The sequence below is a fragment of the Alnus glutinosa genome, chromosome 14 (assembly GCF_958979055.1).
Source record: "Alnus glutinosa chromosome 14, dhAlnGlut1.1, whole genome shotgun sequence".
Taxonomy (NCBI): Eukaryota; Viridiplantae; Streptophyta; class Magnoliopsida; order Fagales; family Betulaceae; genus Alnus; species Alnus glutinosa.
Genome location: NC_084899.1, coordinates 14328063 through 14352549, shown reverse-complemented (window position 1 = coordinate 14352549; position 24487 = coordinate 14328063). Strand labels below are relative to the sequence as shown.

The window sequence follows — 24487 nt, the reverse complement described above, 5'->3', positions numbered from 1 at the left end:
CTATCTATCATTAAGATGCAACAGGAAAACTTATCAGATATCATGCATAAACTCTCAATCATATATAAGCATATTTAATCAATGCACAATGAATTGAGATATCAGGCAAAAACACATGCAATATCTGAAAAGCTATCAAGAGAAAAAAATGAAAATTCCGCATCTTCTCCACATTTTTTTTTTTTATTGAAAACCAATAAACAGAAAAACAACAAATACATGCTTATAGAAAAGGAAATGACATCTAATCCCAGCATGTAAGGTAAAACCAAACCTGTCCTCATGGAGAGAGGTTTAGAAATACCAAGACAGAAAAGCAGCTGCCCGACGTGCTTTTAACTGTCATCCCCAAAAAAATATCTGCAGAAGTTTCTCAAGATACCAAGAGAAAATATGGGGATAAAATAAACGGTTCCTCAAACAGAATGCAAGGCATGAATGAGATATGACATAATAAACAATGCAATGCAAACATACCTGACATGCACTAGAATTTAGGAACCAAAATCCTATGCATGGTAAGACTTCACCTTTACTAGGTGAGTCCATTCCCTTTCAAGGGGTGAATGGTCTCATCATTCTTGACCCATACCTGCTTGACCCGTGGCGGTGGCTTGCAGGTCTTGCCTATGTTGTCCATTCTCCTTAGCATACTTTGTATCAGACTCAGAAACCCTTCATAGTCATGGTAGCTAATGGGCTTCTGCGGCTTTCTCTTGTAGCTCATTGATTTGTTCTTCTTTGGTTTGCCACTTTGATTGGCAGGAACAAACTGCTGCTGATGCCGTGGAGCCTAATGTGCTGTCGGAGGTAGAATGCCTGATGTAGCTCTTGCTGGAAGCTCCCTTTGAACCTTCGACTTCTAAGCCTGGAGATGTGGACATATGGATCAGATGTGACCGGTGATGCCGCAATGATGATAGGTAGGCAGGCTTCTTTTGTTAGAATGCTGCTTGACTTTTTCTGCATAAATAAGGTTAGCATTCTTACATCCAATATTGCCCTTACCTTTTATATGTCTCCTATGAGGAGGGACATATTTGGATGAGGAAGAATCTTCAACTTTACCTTTCCTCAGAGCATCCTGCTTAATCCAAGGCCTGTGGGATTTCAACAAATAATAATTTGGCCTAATATGACCAATTTTCCCACAATTATAACAAGTAGGAACAAACTTACCTTTTGTTCTTGATTCCTTGGATTTTGGCATCACATGATTATTTAAGCAAGAATTTTCTAAACAAGCTGTATCTACTATCACATGCATAATATCTAATTCAGAATCAGAAGCATGTGAAGTAGAGTACTCAGATCATCAATTAAAGCAGGCTTGTTAGAAATATCTGAATGAATACAAAGCATGCTTTTCAAATTATCACATGAGAATTTTTTCAAGAGATCTTCAGATTCTTTTAATTTATTCTCAAGTGTATCAATAATGTCAAATAGCATGGTATTCTCAGATTTCAAAGAGTCAATCAAAGCATGTGATTCAGATAATTGAACAATCAAAGACTTTTTTTCTTGATTCACCTTTTTAAGCTCTTTATGAGAAACTTTAGAATGTTGAGCATTCTTCAATTTATTAAAAACCTTCAAGAGCTTAATATCAGAATCCTCATTAGATAACTGAGAAGAATTCATGATAAAAGGTGCAATAAAAAATTAGAAGTCACAAAGAGATAAGGATCACACTCAGGAAATAAATCCTTAACAAAGTGTACCTACTCTGATACCAATTGAAAAATTAAATAGACTTCTAATTTAACAGTGTGTGTGAACAGTGTGCAACAAAATATTAAATGTGGAATTAAATGAGACAAATATTTTGTTGACGAAGTGAAAACTCAATTAAGAGTAGTAGCACTCACATACCCCTGATGCAGTGTTTGTACCTTGAACTCTGACGTGTAACCCAACATGAATGCCTTCTAACTAGGTCTCCTACCTGAAGGGGTCTTCAATGGAATCCTTTACCTTAGGGCCAACCCCTAAGATAGACTTCACAACTGATCAAATCACACACTGGCAAAGCTAGAGAACTAACAGATCTTCAATATCTCCCTAAACACCATCTCTAAGCTGTATGGAATTCACTAACGAATTCTGTGTCGAATGCATGCCTCGAGCCTCTTATTTATAGGCTTTAGAAGACCTAAAACAGGTCAGAATCGGAGTTTGTGGTACGCGCGTCCGGACCGGAGCCTTGGCCGTTCGAACGGGCAACTTTTTCCTTGTCAGAAAAGTAATTCTAGAATTTTCGCAGGGCCGTCCGGGCACTTGTTGTTTCCGTCCGAACGGGGGCTGTCTGGATGCTTTTATTGGCCGTCCAGACCATCAATTTACAGCATTTTTCGTTAGCTGTCCGGATGCTTTAGAAGACCAACGACGCCGATTTCGTCCTGGAGGGTGTCCAGACGGCTTGACCGAGCGTCTGGACGGTCAACTGCAACAGTCTTTCAAAAATAGCACTGAAAGCTTCCATAACAAGGCCGCGTTCGGACGGTGTTGCCCTAGCGTCTGGACGGTTGCACTTCGGCTACACGTACTTACCATAATAAGGCTTTGAGCGTCCGGACTCTGAAGGGTGATGTCCAGACGGTTGAACTGGTGCATGCAATTTCCTTATATGAAGCTTGATCATCCGAACTATGAAGGCTGACGTCCGGACGGTTGAACTTTGCATGCACGACTAGCCTTATAGAGGACATCGTCCTGACAGGATCACACATCGTCCGGACGGTAGCAGCCGTCTTCCCATAATTGTGTCTTGAGGCATAAACCCTAATACTTGTCAAACACTGAATGGCGTCCGGACTGTATAACCATGTCGTCCGGACGGATGCGCTGGAACATTGGGATCTTCTCGAACTCTGAAGAGCGTCCGGACGATTTGCCATTACGTCTAGACAGATGCAAACTTGAATTGTTCGAAGCTTTTAGATATTGATTGGTGTCCGGACGGAAAGATCTCATCGTCCGGATGGATGTTGCTGACTGATGAGCATCTAGACAGAATACCACGTCGTCCGGACAGCTGACAGGGAACTGAAATAAACTTCCTGAAAACTTCATAGAATCTTTTTGAAGACCATAGCTGAAGAGTAGACTCTGGATAAAGCAGCATCCTTGTGAAAGAAGTAACATTACATAGAAGTGATTTTGTCGAACAGAATGCAGCTAACATAAAAACTAACAAGTTCCTAAGACTTTAGAAAAAAAATATATTCCGCTGCGAGAGTTTATCTCTGATGTAGTAATGTCACGTGGAAAGCAGAGGTTTCTGCTTACAAATTTGCTGGATCAAATTTGGTGCGTTACAGTTGCAACCACAGATTCCGGATGAAACTCCTCTTCACTAACATTGGCATCCAGGATAGCCAAAAGCAAAACCTCATCCTCTCTACCATCCTCCACCTAATCCAAATGCATAACGGGCGGATAAACATCCAAAGGGAAAGGGGAAACTCCATTATCCCCATCCCGGATCTCATCGCCCTGATCCCACACAACAACCTCCCAGATGGGCCAAAACCAATTGGCCACTTCTGAGACTCGATCAGACCATTCACCCTAAGGTCCTCACCCTTATCAACTGGTGGAGAGATGTAACGACCCAAACGAGAGGGAGCCCCTACCACCTCATCTTCCTTAGCAACTAGGGTCGACAGTGACACAACCGACACTTTAGGCGTGAAAAAAGATGACTTCTAATTTTACAAGTGTGTGCAAAAGTGTGCAACAAAATATCACAATGCAGAAATTAAGGAGACAGATATTTTGTTGACAAAGTGAAAATTCAATTAAGAGAAAAACCACTCCTAGTTAGCCAAACCCAGGATATCCACTATTCGGAAGATAAAGCTAGTTACAAAGCAGTAGCACTCACATACCTTTATGCAGTGGTCGTATCTTGAACTCTAACGTGTAACCCAACACGAACGCTTCCTAACCAAGTCTCCAACTTGAAGGGGTCTTTAATGGAATCCTTTACCATAAGGCCAACCTTTAAGATAGACTTCAGTTCAGAACAAAAACAGCACTTGGCAACGGCTTGAGAGAGAGATTAACTCAGCACAATAACTCTAAAATATAACTTTCTAAGCACTACAGAATTCAATACCAAATTCTTACAATTCTCAAGCCTAGGGACCTCTATTTATAGGCTACAGGTTCAAATGAGCGTCTGACTTGAAATACCTAGGCGCCGTCCGGACGGACAACTGTGTGATCGGCTTTCCAAATTTCTCTAAAAAAATTTCCTGAATTGAGTTGCGTTTTTGACGGTGTTGCCCTAGAGTCCGGACGGTCACACTTTAGCAGAATGCAATTTCCATATCAAGGCTTGGCGCGTCTGGACCATAACATCTATCGTCCGGACGGTTGATCTGATGCACGTAATTTCCATATATGAAGCTTGAGCGTCCGGACCATGAAGACTAACGTCCGGACGTCTGGATTTTGAATGCATGACTTGCCTTATGAATGAGCGCGTCCGGATGGGAACACACATCGTCCGGACAGTTGTAGTTGTCTTCCCATATCTGTGTTTTAGAAAGAAATCCCATAGCTGATCGAACACTGGACGGCGTCCGGACGTGCTACTAAGATGTCTGGACGGATGCAAGTTGGAGCAGTTTGAGGCTTCTTGACATATGGGAAGGTCCGGATAGAAAGTTCTCGTCGTCCGGACGGATGATGCTTGGACAGTTGAGCGTCCGAACTGTATAACACATCGTCCGGACGGTTGCAAGGGAACTGTACTAACTGCTTTTGAATTCTGGACAGAGTCTTCTTTGAAGAACAAAACTGTAGTGTAGACTCTGAATAAAACAACATCCCTGTACAACAAGCATCATTACATAGAAGTGATTTTGTCCAACAGAATGTAGCCAATCACAAACTAACAGGAAGCTTTACTAACACTCATCATGAAATGCACGGAAGGAGTGTTAGTAAATAAAAACAACTAAAGAAAATAAAGAAAAGGATTTGAATATAAACAAACACAGACAACTAGATGGGTTACCTCCCACCAAGCGCTAAGTTTAATGTCTTTAGCTGGACCCTTCAAAACTAACTTCCAAAGATTGGATTAATGAATGACGGATGGTGTGTGACATTGAAGATGTGAGGTTGTTCATCCACATTCCCAAGAGGCTCTTTGAGATATTGAGGAAATGAAGCTTTGGGTTGATAGTCTGTCTCAAAAAGGTTGGTGGCTGAGTAGGGCACTTCACTTATCACTTCCTTGCCTTTGGCCTAATTAGGCTTTTCTGTTGGCCCTATTTGTTATGTCTTCTTTTCCTCCATGTGATTATTAACTATCCCTCCATTCCTAAGATTGGTAATCTCCTGGACTTGCTCATGATGAGAATTACTGGAAGCATGCTCATCATTCATGTAGTGACCCTGGGGTTAGGTGTTGGTTGACTGGGAAGCTTCCCTTCCTCTCTTTGATTGAGTGCATTAGCTAGTTGTCCAATTTGGACTTCTAGCTGGGCTATGGATTGAGAGTGGGAATGTAACAATTGAGTTTGTGACTCAAGTTTACATAGAGCAGCCGACACTTTATCTTCAAAATCAACGTTCCTAGGAGGTGGAGGGGCTAATTGCTATTGTGGGCGGGGAGGACGAGTGATGGATGGTGGTTGGAAAAACTAATTGTTGGACTGCGAATATACTTGATTGTGCGGTCCATTAAACTGTGGAGAAAAATTTCCATTACCTTGAGCTCGCCATGCCAAGTTAGGATGATTTCTCCATCCTGGGTTATAGGAATTGGAATAAGGATCATTCCCTGATATAGAGAAAGTAGCATTCACTTGCTCTGTAGAAAGATCAGAGAATTGCCCATTGGTGGGACAATCTCTCACGTGATGTGTAGTGCTAGAGTAGAATGAACATGGTTCATGCTGTGGAAAAATGTTTGAAGAGGAAGTATGGACAAAACCGGCTGCCATTAATTGGTCTATTTTACGAGATAATGCGTCCACCTTGGCGGTCACATTGAATGGAGTGCTTGCTTTGAAAAGACTTTCAATCTTTGGGGCTTTGGGTGCAGGTGTCCTACGACTAGTAGAAGCATGTTGCATAGAATTTTCACTTAAATTGTCAAATAGAATCCATGCTTCATTCTCGCTCTTCATCATTGTTAGTTTTTTTTATGTTGGTTGCATTCTGTTGGACAAAATCACTTCTATGCAATGTTGCTGCTTTCATAGGGATGCTGTTTTTATTCAGAGTCTACACTTCAGTTATGAGCTTCAAGAAGACTCTGTACAAAATTCAAATCAGTCAGTTCAGCTCCCATACATCCTTCAGGACGACGTGGTATTCCGTCCGAACGCTCATCTGTCAAAGCATCATCTGCCTGGAAGACGAGAACTTTCCGTTCGGACGCCCATTAGTGTCTAGAAGCTTTGAATTGTTCAAGGTTGCATTCGTCTAGATGTAATGGCAAATCGCCCGGACGCTATTCAGAGTTCGAGAAGAATCCAGCGTTCAAGTGTATCCATCCAGACGACGTGACAATACCGTCCAGACGCCATTTAGTGTTGGAAAAGTAATAGGGTTTTTGTCTCAGACACAAATATGGGAAGACAGCTGCAATCGTTCGGACGATGTGGTATTCCCGTCCGGACGCTATTTTTTAATAAGGCAAGTCATGCAGAAGAAGTTCAACCATCCGGACGTTAGACTCCATGGTCCAAACACTTAGACGTTATTATGGAAATTACGTGCAACGAAAGTGCAACCGTCCGGATGCTAGGGCAACACCGTCCGGACACCCTCCGGTATTTTGATCATAACTTTCTACTCAAATATCGGATTGGGACGAAATTGGCTTCATTGGAAAGCTAACAAAAAATTATGAAACATAATGGTCTGGATGTCAAATACAAACATCCGAATGGCCCACATCTGGATGGAAACATAGTAGCATCCGGACGGCCTGCCAAAATTCGAGAAGTTTTCAGAATTGCTTTTTAGACACGAAAATAGTTGACCGTCTGGACACCCAAGTCTATCTTCTGGACGCGCGTGCCAGAGACTTCGATTCTGACTAGAATTAGGTCTTCTAAAGCCTATAAATAAGAGGCTCTAGGCATGCATTATATACAGAATTTGGTAGTGAATTCCTTATAGCTTAGAGAGGATGTTTAGGGAGATATTGAAGATCTACTAGCTCTCTAGCTTTTTCCAATGTGTGATTTGATTAGCTGTGAAGTCTAAGGCAAAGGATTCCATTGAAGACCCCTTCAGGTAAGAGACCTGGTTGGGAGGCGTTCGTAATGGGTTACACGTCAGAGTTCAAGGTACGACCACTGCATCAGGGGTATGTGAGTGCTACTACTTTGTAACTAGCTTTATCTTCTGAATAGTGGATATCCTGGGTTTGGCTGCCCCGGAGTGATTTTTCTCTTAATTGAGTTTTCACTTTGTCAACAAAATATTTGTCTCCTTTAATTCTGCATTTAATATTTTGTTGCACATTGTTCACACACACACAGTTAATTAGAAGTCATTTTAATTTTTCAATTGGTATCAGAGCGAGCACACTCCGTTTAAAGGATTTAATTCCTGAGTGTGATCCTTATCTCTTTTGTGACTTCTATTTTTATTTTATTATACCTTTTATCATAGATTTCTCTCAGTTATATGAATAAAATTATGATATTGAGCTCTCTAAAGTTTTTGCTAAATTGGATAAAATTGTTCCTCCAAAAGAGCTCAAAAGGGTGAAGCAAGAAAAAGAGTCTTTGATTGTTCAGTTATCTGAATCACATGTTTGATTGACTCTTTGAGATCTGAGAATACCATGCTACTTGACATTATTGATACATTTGAGAATAATTAAAAGAATCTGAAGATCTCTTGAAAAAATTCTCAAGTGATAATTTGAAAAACATGCTTTGTATTCATTCAGATATTTCTAACAAGCTTGCTTTAATTGTTGATGATATGAGTATTTCTAACAAGCCTGTGATAGTAGATACAACTTGTTTAGAAAATTCTTGCTTCAATAATCATGTGATGCCAAAGACCAAGGAATCAGGAACACGAGGTAAGTTTGTTCCTACTTGTCATAATTGTGGGAAAATTGGTCGTATTAGGCCAAATTGTTATTTGTTGAAATCCCACAGGCCTTGGATTAAGCAGGATGCTCTGAGGAAAAGTGAAGTTGAAGATTTGTCCTCATCAAAATATGTCCCTCCGCATAGGAGACATATAAAAGGTAAGCACAATGTTATTTGTAAGAATGCTAACTATAATTCTGCAGAGAATGTCAAGAAGCATTCAATCAAAAGAAGCTTGCCCACCTGTCATCACTGCGGCATCACCGGTCACATCCGACCCAAATGTCCACAACTCCAGACTCAGAAGTCGAAGGTTCAAAAGGAGCAGCCAACAAGAGCTACATCAGGCTCTCTACCTCCTACAGAACTTCAGGCTCCACGGCATCAGCAGCAGTTTGTTCCTGCCTATCAGAGTGGCAAATCAAAGAAGAATAAATCAAGGCACTACAAGAGAAAGCCGCAGAAGCCCACTAGCAACCATGGCTATGAAGGGTTGCTGAGCCTGATGCAAGGTATGCTAAGGAGTATGGCCAACACAGACATGACCCGCAAACCATCTCCATGGGTCAAGTAGGTATGGGTCAAGAATGATGAGACCATTCACCCCTTGAGGGGGAATAGACTCACCTAGTAAAGGTGAAGTCTCCCATGCCTAGGATTTTGATTCCTAAATCCTAGTGCATGTTAGGTATGTATGCATTGCATTGTTTATCATATCATATCTTATTCATGCCTTGCATTCTGTTTGAGGAACCATTTATTCTATCCCCATATTTTCTCTTATTATCTTGAGAAACTTCTGCAGATATTTTTTTTGGGGATGACAGTTAAAAGCACGTCGGGCGGCTGCTTTTCTGTCTTGATATTTCTAAACCTTTCTCCCTGAGGACAAATTTGATTTTGCCTTACATGCCAGGACTAGATGTCATTTCCTTTTCCATTAGCATGTCTTTGTTGTTTTTCTATTTATTGGTTTCCAACAAAAAAAAAAAAGTTGGGGGAGAAGATGCGGAATTTTTATCTTTTTCTTTTGATAGCTTTTCAGATATTGTATATGTTTTTGCCTGATATCTCAGTTCATTGTGCATTAATTGAATATGCTTATATATGATTGAGAGTTTATGTCTGATATTTGCTAAGTTTTCCTGTTGCATCTTAATGATAGATAGTTACTTTCCTCATGCGATGAAAATGTGCACTTTTCAAGGCTCTCCCAAGGTACATCATTTTACTCTTTGACTTTTTGCTTCTGGAAATTCTAATGTGAGAGATGTTTTTAATAAGATGGTCAAATTGACCAACATGCTAGTTGAACCTAGAGCCTAAAAATTATAACATTCTCTCTAGGTTGCAGCACCAATAAGAATCAAACAGTAACTCTCCAGTTTTCTGTGCTATATGCTTATATTCACTGCTTTTGTTTTGAATTAGCTTTATGCCTTGTCCTTCATGATGCAAGTAAAATTTTACACTGTCCTTCATGGTACAAGTAAAACAATTAAGTGCTGCATCTTAGGGGGAGTGTATCAGATGAGGGTGGCTAGGCTCTAGTACTTTATAAGGTTTGACTTTTGACTGATCTTTCATTGATTTTCTCTCTTGTCTAGAAAATCCGGTTGCTTTATGTCATATTAGTGAACTTCATACCTTATTGGGAAAAGTCTTTACACACACATGCATTGCATGAGTTGAGTAATCTATCTAAAATTTCTATCTGCAAGAAAATTTGTGCTTATTGATACTTAACTCTCATTTATATCTTTGCATATTTTTGCAATGCCATTTGACTGCCTTATCAGTTGATTATATATGCGTGTTCTGAAGCTAACTTTAGGGAAAAATATTTTTTTGCAAATTTTCCTCAAGTTTCAAATTTTCAGTATGAAGCATTTAGACGGACCTATTCTTACGTCCGAACGAGCGCAGTCTTGCCATACACTGTCCTAGCAGTAGCCATTCGGACGGTTTAGTGACATGTCCGGACGGGATCTGATGAGTGTCCAATATTGCATATGTGGACCCCTTAATTTGCATTTACTAAACCTTTAATTTTATTATTTTCTAATGTTTTTTGTTAGTTTTGGTATTTTAGTATTTTGCAGGTCATTGAGAGAAAACAATAGCTTTATGGTGAAAGAAAGCATACTTTAAGAAGACCTAGATGATGTGGTTATGTTCAATCAAATCAAGGAGAGGACTAAATCGGAATTTCTCTAATTGGAGTCAAAATCGGATTAGAATTCAAATTCTGCATATGTCATAGTATTTTGGCTATAACTTTCAGATCAAATATCCGATTGAAGTGAATCAAGCGACGTTGGAAAGCTAGCTCAATTTTCTACAAATCCTTGTGAAATAGGATTTTCCTAATTCGGAATTTTTCTATGCAAAAATTTCTCCGCTATAACAGACCGTAAATTTGGACGGATTTGGAGTTCTTTTCCTTCTTGGATTGTGTTTTGAGTTTCCTACTCAAACTAGGAGACTAACCTCCGATTTTACTAGAAATTCTAGGGCTTCTAGGATTTGTTTTCTCCCTATAAATAGACCTCTAAGCTTCAAGAAAAAGGTGTGTGAGGCTAGAGCAAAATTTTGGTGTCTTCTTGCAACAATTTTTCTTGTAAGTTCTTTTAATTTTTAATGTTTTCAATTCAAGTTAGCATGTTACTTTTAGCCATGAGAGGCTAAATTCTCAACTAAGGTTGAGGATGAAGCCTCACTTATGATTAGCAACAGTATTCTCATGTGATGTAATATTTTTCAATTTTAATGAGTTTGATTTTCATTGTTTTACTTTAATTCAATTTTGTGGAATGATTCTTGGATATCTTTTGTGATTCAAGGATACATTTGATGATTTAGGATAGTTCCATAGAATTGATTGTGCTTGGTTTTCTTTGTTTAAAAAAATTGGATATCTCTTGTGATTTATTCTACGGATACAATTAATGTTTTGATTTAAATTGGATATCTTGCTGTGATTTGGGTAAAGAATAGATACATGGGATGACTTTGATTAATTATTTGAAGCAAAGTAAAACATACTTAAGATTTTATTGTGAGAACTTTGGAAAATATTATTGATCATGAGAATATGTTGCTATGAGTTTATGAGTGCGGATTCCGATACCTTAGTGCCTTTTTTTATTTGATTACATTCACTCTAGTTAATTTTGTTTATGCTTTTGATTTTTATTCACAAGAACAATCTCTTAATTTTTGGAACTAGGTTAGGATTAAATTAATTTGGATTTAAATTTTGTTTGCAAAAACGCAATTCCCTGTGGGATTGACCTCGCACTTGCAATCCATTAACTGCAAACGATTCGTGTACTTGCGAGTAATTAAAATTTTCACATCAAGTTTTTGGCGCTGTTGCCGGGGAGTTGTTTGAATTTTTGAAAATTGTTTATTTCTAAATTGATTTTATCTTTCTACTAGTTATAATTAGGATCTTTTTTATTTGCAATTTGTTTTTGTTATTCCTGTTTTTAAGTTTTTAATTTTGTTTTATTCCTTGTGCTAATCAAAAAAAAAAAAAAATAGAATTTTTTGCTTTTGGCCTATTTTGCAGCTTCCGCTCAACTTTCTGCCGTAGCACTATCCGGATACGCCTCTGCTCATAGGCTTCATCAATAAGTTCAGTAGCTGCGGAATTTTGCCAAATTTATTTTTGGTTGATTTTGTGAGTTTTAGTTTTAGTTTATTTTTGGTCAACTTATAAGTTTTTGTTTTTAATTTTTGGTGTGTTAGTTTCTGCTTCTGTGTTAATTTTCATTAGTTATTTTTATTTATTTTATCTTGTAATAATTTCTTTTTTTCAAAAAAAAAAAAAAAATGCTAGTGTGGGCTTACGGCACTATCTAAGTGTCTAGGCAAGTTCTGGCTAGGAAAGTCTTGGGATTTAAGAGTGTCTGTGTGACCCCCCTCACTTTCCTGGGAACGACCCTGGGTCCTTGGAGAATTCTGTTTCCCCTACTCGCATTTTTCTTTACTAGTTAAATTTTAGTTTTTGCATTTTGTTTATGCTTAGGCGACGATCTTTAAATCTGGAACTTACCACTTTTGTTCCTGAGATCGAAAGAACAGCTTGAGAGAATCTAAGCTTGCTGAAAAATTCAGAGTTTGAGTCGGAAAAGTCTGTTGAGATGGGAGAACCGCTTAGGAATGGGGACCACCCAGAACCCTCAGAGAATTATTTGCACCCATCACTACTGACACTCCATCCTGCATAGTGTTGCCTGCTACTAATGCTACTCATTTTGATTTGAAGCCGAGTGTAATTCAAATCCTTCCTACTTTCCATGGTTTAGAGAATGAAGATCCTTACGCTCATGTAAAGGAATTTTTGGAGAGGTGCAACACTTTCAAATTTCAAAATTTTTCAGATGAGTCGGTGCGTCTAAGGCTATTTCCTTTTTCTCTAAGTGGTAGGGCGAAAGCATGGTTACATTCCAACATGCCTGGATCCATCACCTCCTAGGAAATTTTACTGACCAAGTTCTACAACAAATTCTTCCCAATCTCGAGGATTAATGAACTTCATCGAGAAATCAGCAGTTTCAGTCAAGAGGAGGACGAGAAATTCTGTGACAGCTGGGAGAGATTTAAAGAGCTAACTATAAAGTGTCCGCCCCATAGTTTTGAGACTTGGAGGCTCATTCAATTTTTCTACAATGGGTTAACTCAATTGGAGCATTACATGATTGAGTCCATGAATGGTGGCGGGTTCTTGAATCTTACAGGAGAAGAAGCCTACAAGACTCTGGATGAACTGTCCGATAATTCACAACGGTGGGATTTTTCAAGTCGTCGGGGTAAAAGTTCCACTACCACCAAGAAGGAAGGACTCTATGGGGTGAAGGACAATGAAGATATCAGGGGGCATCTCAAGGATTTCATGCGTACGATTGAAGCCATTGCTCTGAACAAGCCAGTAATTGCAGCAAATACTTATCAAGCTGACGTATGTTCTTTATGCGCCAGCCCGATGCACTTTACTCAGAACTGCCCATCTCTGTCGACAGGTGCAGAATATCCACCAGAGCAGGTCAATGCCTTCAATGATTACAGAAAACCAACAAGTGGACCTTTTGCTGAGACTTACAACCCAGGGTGGCGCAACCATCCCAATTTCTCTTGGAAGCAAAATCAACCCCAAAATCAAGGAAGAACCTCGAATCAAGCTCATGCTCAACATTCTTCTGGATTCCCTCCACAGGCTCAGAATCAATTCCAGTCAACCACTCAAGTGCCGTAGCCTCAACCAGCACCACAGTCATCATTGGAAGAAACACTCCAAGCATTCATTCAGACAAGCAACCAAAATATACAAGAGCTTAAGAGTGCCACCATAAGCAACAACCAAAATATACAAGGGCTTCAGAAGGTCACCATGAACAACAGTCAGATTATACAAGAGCTTAAAAACGAGGTCATGTCTTCAAAGCAGTTCACACATCAAGCTATTGCCAAGATGGAAGGGTAAATTGACCAACTAGCCAATCAAATGGGGGAAAGAGAAAGAGGAAAATTCCCAAGTCAACCAGTGCCCAACCCAAAAGGGCAATTTGTTATTGGGAGTACATCCAGTCCTTCTCAGGGGCAAGAGCATGTGCAATCAATCACAACTTTGAGGTCAGGAAGGCGAGTGGACAATCAAGTGGCCATGCCTGAAGAAGTCACTGAGGCAGCAAAAGAGGAGGAAAACCAGGACAAGCTTGATAAAGATCTTGGACCAGACACTGTCTTTCCAATTGCTAAGGAGATTCCCCAAAAGTTTGTTCCCAAAGCTCCATTTCCAGAAAGACTGGCGACTCCCAAGAAAGGCTCAAAGTTTGATGACATTTTGGAAGTATTTAAACATGTGCAGATCAACATTCCTTTCCTCGATGCCATTCAGCAAGTGCCTTTGTATGCTAAATTTCTGAAGGATTTGGTAACCATTAAGAGAAGGACAAATATTCCCAAGAAAGCCTTCCTAACTGAGCAGGTCAGTTCTATTCTTCAGTGTAAGATCCATGTCAAGTTCAAAGACCCTGGCTGTCCTACAATTGCATGCATGATAGGTGATAGCAAAGTTGAAAGAGCTCTGTTAGATTTGGGGGCTAGTGTGAATCTCTTGCCATATTCAGTTTATGTCCAATTGGGATTGGGTGAGCTAAAACCCACTTTAGTGACACTTCAGCTGGCCGACAGATCTGTGAAAGTTCCAAAGGGAATCATTGAAGATGTTCTGATCAAAGTTGATAAGTTCTACTACCCTGTGGACTTCATCGTTTTAGACACAGAACCGGTTATGAATGTGGAGATTCAGATTCCAGTAATACTAGGGCGTCCCTTTTTAGCTACGACTAATGCCCTAATTAATTGTAGGACTGGAGTCATGAAGTTATCTTTCGGGAACATGAAAGTGGAGCTAAATATTTTTGATATCAGTAGGCAACCATTTGACTATGAAGGGGTCAGAAGTGCATGCGTAATAGAAGAGATAGTGGAAGAGACTGTCAACGAGCCAATTATTGAAGACCAGTTGGGAATGTGCCTTACTACATTTGGAGGCGACATGGACCTGGAAACATTACTTGGGCAAGCTGACACCTTGTTGGACTCAACTCTTGAGACAGAAACTGACGTCGGGGAAACCACTGAGACATCATCCCCTGATCCATCTCCATCAGCAGTTGAGCCTACCAAGCGGGACCTAAAGCCTCTGCCTGACACTCTGAAGTACAAATATCTTGACCCGTTTGAATCTCTACCAGTAATCATAGCCGCTGACCTAAATGAGACTCAAGAACAGAAATTGCTAGATGTGTTGAAAGAACATAAAGAAGCTATCGGTTGGTCCATTGGAGACATAAAAAGAATCAGGCCTACAGTAGTGATGCACAAGATTCACCTGGAAGAAAATGCTAAACCTTCTCGTGAGCCATAGAGACGGTTGAATCCAGCCATGCAAGAGGTAGTTCGAGCTGAGGTGATCAAACTTTTGGATGTAGGAATCATATACCCAATATCTGACAGCAAATGGGTGAGTCCAATTCATGTGGTGCCCAAGAAGGCTGGAATTACAGTAATCAAGAACAAGGAGAATGAGTTGGTCCCAACTCGTGTTCAGTCGGGATGGCGGGTGTGCATTGACTACAGGAAGCTGAATTTTGCCACAAGGAAAGACCATTTTCCTTTGCCTTTCATAGATCAGATGGTGGAGAGACTGGCTGGTCATGCTTATTACTGTTTCCTTGATGGCTACTCTGGCTACAATCAAGTTCCGGTGGACCCAGAAGATCAAGAGAAGACCACTTTTACTTGTCCTTTCGGTACATTTGCCTATCGCATTATGCCTTTTGGTTTGTGCAATGCACCTGCTACTTTTCAGCGGTGTATGATCAGTATTTTCTCAGATATGGTTGAACGTCACCTTGAGGTATTTATGGATGACTTCTATGTTTTTGGATCTTCATTTGAGGAGTGCCTACACCATCTTACCTTGGTGTTGGTACGATGTAAGGAGAAGAACTAGGTTTTAAATTGGGAAAAATGCCATTTCATGGTAAAACATGGGATTGTTTTGGGGCATGTTGTTTCCCACAAAGGTATTGAGGTTGACAAAGCCAAGGTAGATCTAATCTCTAACCTTCCGCCCCCGCGAACAGTGAAAGAGATTCGCTCCTTTCTAGGCCATGCTGGGTTCTATAGAAGATTCATCAAGGACTTCAGTCAGATAACGAGACCTTTGTGCAGCCTCCTTGCCAAAGATGCCCCCTTTGATTTCAATGAAGTGTGCCATGCAGCCTTTGAAAGTCTGAAGAAGACCTTGACTTCCACACCAATCATTCAGCCACCTACTTGGACTGTGCCATTCGAGATAATGTGTGATGCTTCTGATTATGCTGTGGGAGTTGTATTGGGGCAAAGAGTGGAGAAGCTTCCTCATGTCATCTACTCTGCCAGCAAGACCCTAAATGGCGCACAACTTAACTACTCTACCACTGACAAGGAGTTGTTAGCTGTCGTTTTTGCTCTGGATAAGTTTATATCATATCTGCTAGGGTCTAAAGTATTGGTCTACTCGGATCATGCTGCTTTGAAGTATCTGTTGTCCAAGAAAGATGCTAAATCTCGTCTCATTCGGTGGATCCTGTTGCTGCAAGAATTTGACATTGAGATTAGGGATAAGAAGGGTGCCGAGAATGTGGGAGCAGACCATTTGTCGAGGCTGACTGTAGACTTCACTGAAGATGATGTGCCCATTGCTGAGACGTTCCCTGATGAACAACTGATGCACATCTCCCAGATTCATGCACCATGGTTCGCAGATATTGTGAACTATCTTGTCACCAGCCAGATGCCCTCTCATTGAACCAAGCACGACAAATCAAAATTCTTGGCTGAGGTAAAACATTTTTTTTGGGATGATCCTTACCTGTTTAAATATTGCCCAGATTAGATTATAAGGAGATGTATTCCTGAGAGTGACCAGCAAAATGTCCTCTCCTTCTGCCATGATCATGCATGTGGAGGCCACTTCAGTTCTTAATGTTTTCAATTCAAGTTAGCATGTTACTTTTAGCCATGAGAGGCTAAATTCTCAACTAAGGTTGAGGATGAAGCCTCACTTATGATTAGCAACAGTATTCTCATGTGATGTAATATTTTCCAATTTTAATGAGTTTGATTTTCAATTGTTTTACTTTAATTCAATTTTGTGGAATGATTCTTGGATATATTTTGTGATTCAATGATACATTTGATGATTTAGGATAGGTCCATAGAATTGATTGTGCTTGGTTTTCTTTGTTTAAAAAAAAATGGATATCTCTTGTGATTTATTCTACGGATACAATTGATGTTTTGATTTAAATTGGATATCTTGCTATGATTTACGGATACACTTGATGATTTAATTTAAATTGGATTTCTTTTGTAATTTGGGTAAAGAATAGATACATGGGATGGTTTTGATTAATTATTTGAAGCAAAAGTAAAACATACTTAAGATTTTATTGTGAGAACTTTGGAAAATATTATTGATCATGAGAATATGTTGCTATGAGTTTGTGAGTGCGGATTCCGATACCTTAGTGCCTTTTTTTATTTGATTACATTCACTCTAGTTAATTTTGTTTATGCTTTTGATTTTTATTCACAAAAACAATATCTTAATTTTTGGAACTAGGTTAGGATTAAATTAATTTGGATTTAAATTTTGTTTGCAAAAACGCAATTCCCTGTGGGATCGACCTCGCACTTGCAATCCATTAACTGCAAACGATTCGTGCACTTGCGAGTAATTAAAATTTTCACATCAGGATCTCTACAGGTTTAAGATTTGTGTCTCTTTCTCTGCCATACACGCATCTTTGCATTTTTATTGATTTATCATGTCATGTTGTGTGTTTTTCTCGCGGATTTTTCTCGAGATTTTGGCACTCTCTGCACATTTCTTCTCATTGCATGGTATTTGCTGTATCTTCCTTTGTTCTTTTTAGAATATTGGAATATTTGGTGATTGGAATTTTTTTTTTTAGATATTGTGCATGAAAATCCTGTTCTGTCTATGAGTTGGGTTGATATTGATATATCTGGGTCATTTGGATTGCGATCTTTGCTTTTTTAATACTTGGGCATCCAATAGACAGCTGTCATAATACCGATTTCTTTTTGGGACTAACAGGATCTAATATTTCTTTGTGGTGTTATTTTTGGAAATATTTCTGTTTAAATCTTTTTAGGAATATGTCGTCTAGCAGTTTCCAGCACAATATCTGACAGATGGATCCTTTGGAAAACTGACTGTTGTTGAAGTCGAAGGTTCAAATTCCAAAGGTCTCAAGATTAAGATGAGCTTTTTTTCCCTAGCTCATGGAGAGCCTTCTGTAGCATTCCCTCATATCTGTATCAGTTAGAGGTTCAGTGGTGAATCTCCTCATTTATCTTGCAGACCGGTTGCTTAGAGGATGTCAATCTGCGGATAACCAGTTTCAGGCTTTGCAAAATCAAGAGATTGAAGTTTTTTCAGTCCTTGGTTCTTGGCTTCCTGAGCTAGTACCCAAAGTAGTACAAATCTAGCTTTTTATACGGATTTCTCTCCGTTACTTGATTTCAGTGGATCAGCAAGATTTGGTACTTGGAGGATTTTTTTCCCTCTCCTTTGGGCCACTTACAGACTCTTCTCTAGTTTCCTATTGTTTTGGACTTTTGTCTGTGGATTTTGTATACTCTGTGTACCCTTGTCCTTTTGAGACATCAAGGGGGAGTATTTTATAATTGTGGTCTTTCTATACTCTGTTTACCCTTTGTCCATTCGAGACAAAAAGATGGAGTATATGTTAGTTTTGGACCGGAAATGTATTTTTAACCCGGTCAAGTGATTTTTGTCCCAGAATGGCCAAATGGAGAGTTTGTTAGTTTTTGTGTTGGCTGCATTCTGTTGGACAAAATCACTTCTATGTAATGTTGCTACTTTCATAGGGATGCTATTTTTTTTTTTTTCAGAGTCTACACTTCAGTTATGATCTTCAAGAAGACTTTGTGCATAATTCAAATCAGTCAGTTCAGTTCCCTTGTATTCGCCTAAACGACGTGGTATTCAGTTCGAATGCTCATCTGTCCGGACAACGAGAACTTTCTGTCCGGACGCCCATCAGTGTCTAGAAGCTTCGAACTGTTCAAGGTTGAATTCGTCAGGACATAATGACAAATCGTCTGGACGCTATTCAAAGTTTGAGAAGAATCTAGCGTTCAAGTGTATCCGTCCGGACGACGTGACAATACCATCCGGCCGCCATTCAGTGTTTGACAAGTAATAGGGTTTCTGTCTTAGACACAGATATGGGAAGACAGATGCAATCGTCCAGACGATGTGGTATTCCTATTCGGACGCTGTCCTTGATAAGGCAAGTCATGTAGAAGAAGGTCAACTATTCGGACGTCAGACTCCATGGTCCGGACTCTTAGACGTTATTATGGAAATTACGTGCAGCGGAAGTGCAACTGTCCGGACGCTAGGGCAACACCGTCTGGACACCCTCCGGTATTTTGATCATAACTTTCTACTCAAATATCGGATTGGGACGAAATTGGCGTCATTGGAAAGCTAACAAAAAATGATACAAACTTGATGGTCCTAACGTCCAATAATAATGTCCGGATGGCCCACCATCCGGAAGGAAAGATAGTAGCGTCCGGACGGCCCGCCAAAATTCGAGAAGTTTTCAAAATTGCTTTTCATGCACGGAAACAGTTGACCATCTTGACGCCCAAGTCTGCCGTCCGGATGCGCGGGCCAAAGACTCCGATTTTGACTAGAATTAGGTCTTCTAAAGCCTATAAATAAGAGGCTCTAGGCATGTATTATGTACAGAATTCGGTAGTGAATTCTTATAGCTTAGAGAAGGTGTTTAGGGAGATATTGAAGATCTGCTAGCTCTCTAGCTTTTGCCAATGTGTGATTTGATCAGCTGTGAAGTATATTTAGGGGTTGGCCCTAAGACAAAGGATTCCATTGAAGACCTCTTCAGGTAGGAGACCTGGTTGGGAGGCATTCGTGTTGGGTTAAAAGTCAGAGTTCAAGGTACGACCACTGCATAATGGATATCCTGGGCTTGGCTACCCTAGAGTGGTTTTTCTCTTAATTGAGTTTCCATTTTGTCAACAAAATATTTGTCTCCTTTAAATTCCGCATTTAATATTTTGTTGCACATTGTTCACACACATAGTTAATTAGAAGTCATTTTAATTTTTCAATCATGAACGTACCTCCACAAGAGGCATCAACCATCTGTCTATATGGCTCAGTCAAACCAACATAGAAACATTGCACCAACTGCCATTTTGGAACAGCGTGGTGTGGGCATTTCCTTAAAAGGTCTTTTTGTCTCTCCCATGTCTCATGGAATTGTTCTCCCTCAAATTGTGAAAACCAATTATGGCTTTCCTTATTTGATTGGTCTTGCTAATGGGGAAATATTTCTTCAGGAACTCTTGCTACATCTGAGTCCATGAAGTGACACTGTTAGGTTCTAGGGACTTTAGCCAATGCTTGGCTTTGTCCTTCAGAGAAAATGGGAAAAGACACATCCTCAAGGCATCTTTTGAGAAACCTTGCAACTTAATAGTTGAGCAGATTTCTAGGAATTCTTCTATGTGCTGGTAAGGATCTTCTTTATTAAGTCCATAGAAAGATGGCAGCATTTGAATTATGCTAGACTTAATTTCATGATTAGCCATCGTTACATTTGGTAGCTGAAGGCATGATGGTGAAGTGTAAGTGGATGGGATATAATGATCTCTCAATAGAATCAATCTTTCTCCCTCTCTAGCCATGAGTTTAGTGGAACGTTCTCTAGACACACTAGATTTTCTTTTGGTCCTACTTTGTCTAAGAGTACGCTCAAGTTCAAGGCCGCACAAATTTAATGGATGTGATAAAGAACGACAACCAAACATAAACTAACTAAACACAAATCACAATATATATACAACTACCACAAATTAAAAAACTGAAAACACAACTAAACAAATAGAAAAACTCACAAAGAGTCCAGAAGTTTTAGCTTAAAACAATTTGCAGTGAATCTAGTTGCTGATGGGGGTTCACTGTCCTGTCCCGCGCTATTGCGCTCGATCCACCCTCGATGTCGCTCGAGCAACTTTGTGAGTGCACAAAATCCTTGAAACAAAACCGAAACAGAGAGCACAAAAATTATCAAACAAAACATAAACTTGACAAACCAAAAACTAACAACACAGAAACTTAAAAATTAAAAGACTTGCAAAAACAGAGACTTTAAAACCGATTTTTTTTAATTTTTAATTTTTTTTTATTTAGAAAAACATAAACTTTAGAACTCTAAAAAAAAAAGGAAAAACAAAAGGTGTAAAATTTGACTTAATTATAGAAAAACTTAATAATGCAACCGTTAAATAATCCCCGACAATAGCGCCAAAAATTGATGTGGTCGTTTTGTACTTCAATAATAATAATACCACTCACAATAGTACGAATCACTATAGGATAGTGTCTATATTGAGGGTGTTGATTCACAAAGATTGTATCAGTTGTAACTATTAAGCTTCAATAAAATCAATTTTAATTTATGCCTAGAAAATGATTTTTTGTGATTTTTGATTTATAAACTAACAACCGAAATTAAATGCTAGAAAATAAGTTAAAGTTGAACTAAATGAAATGGAAAATAGGGAATTGATTTCACCACTAACCTTGTACCAATGGCTATTGAAAATAAATATTGACTTCTAAGTTAACCAAGTGTGTGTGTTTGTGTGCAACCAAATATCTTAAATGTGGAATTTAAATAAGACAAGATATCTGTTACGAAGTGGAAACTCTATGAAAAGAAAAACCACTCCGGGGCAGCCAAACCCAGGAGCTCCACTATCTAGAAACAAAGCTAGTTACAAGACAGTCGTACTTATATACCCTTATGCAGTAGTCGTACCTTTAACTTTGACATGAAGCCTATCGTGAACGCTTCCCAACCGGATCTCCTATCTGAAGGGGTTTTTGATGGATTCCTTTACCTTAGGGTCGAGCCCTAAGATAGACTTCAGACGAACTATTGAGCACACACTGGCAACGGCTTGAGAGCTAGCGGGTCTTCGATTCTCCCTTTACACCCTCTCAAAGCTAAGAGAATTCAATACCGAATTCTGTACCATTTACAAGCCTAGAGCCCCTATTTATAGGCTTAAAGAAACCCTAAATCTGCTGAAAAACGGACTCTGACTGTCGAGTGTCCGGACGGTTTTCTGCTATATCCTTTTAGAAACAGCGCAACTCTATCTTTATCAGGTCCACGTCCAGACGGCTAGACTGAGTGTCCGGACGATCTTCGCTATAACTCCTTGTATCGTTCGAACGAAACACTGGAATATTCTGAAATGCTGGACAACGTTCGAACGTGTTGCCACATCTTCCGGACGGCTTGTAGAGACTTCCCAATCAGTGTCAACTTCTGAAATCCAACTTCGTGTTGAACAATGATTGACCTAGCATCCGGACGGTGTTGCTCTGACGTCCGAACGTCTTCATCGTTATCTATAAGACACTGCGGGGAGTCCGGACGCCTTCAAAGTCCCGTCTAGATGGTTGCACAGGAACCTACTGTTTTGACTTGGAAATTGCATGGAATCTTCATGGACATCTTCTTAGAAACTTGTGACCATACACAAGGTATGAAATGAGACACTGTCCATATTACATGAAGATTCTGAATAGAACCGATAATCCTATTAAAAAGCAACCGTTGCATAAAGTGTTTTTGTCAACCAGAATGCTGCCAATATAAAATACTAACAGCTATCATATTAACATGGGAGATTCATTCTAGGCATGATATTACTTGTGTGTGTTTGTCAGGCACACAACATAGTGTCAAGAGAATACCATCATCAACAAATAAGTGTAATCCATCTTTGTTAAGCATGGATGATCAAATTCATTAACTTGTTTACACATAAACAATGATTAAGTATGGCTCATTTTAGGATTAGTACAAATCATCTACCTAAATTACACTAGTCTAAGGTGTAGCATGACTTGTCTATCCTAGGCATGAACTATCAAAACCTCTTGTTGCATGTTCAAATAATACCATTGCATAACCATTACATTTATCATCTTTTGAACAATAAATATAATTTGAGCACAATCAAAATATAAAGCTTTCTCATAGACAAGATAAACATTTCATCATGATTGCATTTAACTTTAAAACCAATTACAAAATTGCAATTCTCATAGTTACACAATCATCAATGCCCAAAATAAATATCCCAAAGAAAAACACAATTAAGCCATTGATACTTGGATAGGGTTTATCAAAACCCTAGGGAGAGCTTTAGCCATGCATGGAGGTCCTTTGGTAATTTGGAGTTGATGAGCCTTCCATCCACAAGTGTTTGCTGCAAAATCTTCAATAAAAATCCCCACTAATCTCTCCTTACGTCTACTGTGCTTGTTCTCTGGAAAAATAAAAAGCTAACCTAAAACTAATACTACTCCTAAGCTAAGCTACTTGAGGAAGAAAAAAAACAAATGGACATTAAGTCCCTTATATAGCCAAGCCCTAGCTGAGATTTCCTTAGTATGAAGAAAGGAATCCAACATCATGTTCTGCATTGCCCAAAGGATTCTTCACTGTAAGGTAAGCATCTTCCATCCATTTCAGCCTATAGGAAGCCAATGAATTGCGTGCTACTTTTTGCTCTTTTTCTTCAGTTTCAAACCGCGTCCACATTTTCGGCACTGTAGGTGCGTTCAAGCACAACTCGAGTGTGATTGAGCGATCGGGTTCTCGAGCAACTAAATTGGTCGCTCGAATGACTTCGCTTTGGCTGCTATTCCTTCCTCGCTTTTAAGTCGATTTCTGAGGCTTTTTGGGTTTTTTTTTCCTATAATCACATGAAAATGTTAAAAATACTAAAACAAAGCAAAAAAGTTATATTACAATGAGGCTAAGGGTTTAACAATAGCACATTAAAGGGCTTGAATGTGCAACATTCAAGACTTATCAGTGGCACTTGTAATTGTTGAGCCCGTAGGTATGTAATTATAGTAATATGTTTTGTTAGTTTGTATTGGCTGCATTCTGTTTGACAAAATCACTATTATGTAATGTTGCCATTTTATCAGGTATGCCGTTTATTTCAGAGTCTTCATCACAGAAAAGTGTTTCGAGATGCTCAAAGAAGATTCTGTGTAGATTCCAACTCAGAGAAGTCAGATCCCAAGATTCCATCCTGACGGCCAAGTCATGAATGTTCGAACAGTTCAAGGTTGCATCCGTCCGGACGTTATGGCAACACATCCGGATGCACATCAGAGTTCGACAAGTGATCAGATTTGCTTCACAGACACGTATATGGGAAGACAACTACATCCATTTGGATGACAGGGCAACACCTTCCGGACGAGGTCCTTGATAAGGCAAGACATGGAGAAGAATTGCAACCATCCGGACGTCAGGGCAACACTGTCCGAACGAGGGCCTTATTATGGAACTTGCGTGCAGCAGAGTTGCAACAGTCCGGACACGGCCTTAATATGGAGAGCGTGAAGCGTGTTATGGAAAGGCGGTTGCACAGTTGTCCGTCCAGACGGCCTCAACTTGTGTCCGGACGCGACCTAGAGAAGTCTCATTCAGACTCGACTTAGGTTTTTTCAAGCCTATAAATAGGGGCCTCTTGGCATGAAAATATCATGAATTCAGTATTGAGTTCTTCTGTACTTAGAGAGGGTGTTTAGGTAGAAATTGTGAAGATCTCTAGCTCTCTAAGGGTTGCCGGTGTGCTGTAACTTTGCTCGTGTTGAAGTCTATCTTAGGGAGGAGCCCTAAGGTAAATGAATCCATTGAAGACCCCTTCAAGTAGGTGACTTG

General features: G+C 39.5%; 1 protein-coding gene across 1 annotated transcript; it reads left to right on the top strand.

The window, feature by feature from the left end:
- Positions 1-13590: 13590 nt before the first annotated feature.
- On the top strand, positions 13591-15018 carry LOC133856725 (uncharacterized). Its single transcript, XM_062291776.1, has one exon. The coding sequence runs from the start codon at positions 13591-13593 to the stop codon at positions 15016-15018; it is 1428 nt and encodes a 475-aa protein (XP_062147760.1).
- Positions 15019-24487: the final 9469 nt, after the last annotated feature.

Bases quoted from the DNA above. Each gene is read 5' to 3' on its own strand.
- LOC133856725 (XM_062291776.1), top strand. From the start codon at position 13,591: ATGGGGGAAAGAGAAAGAGGAAAATTCCCAAGTCAACCAGTGCCCAAC.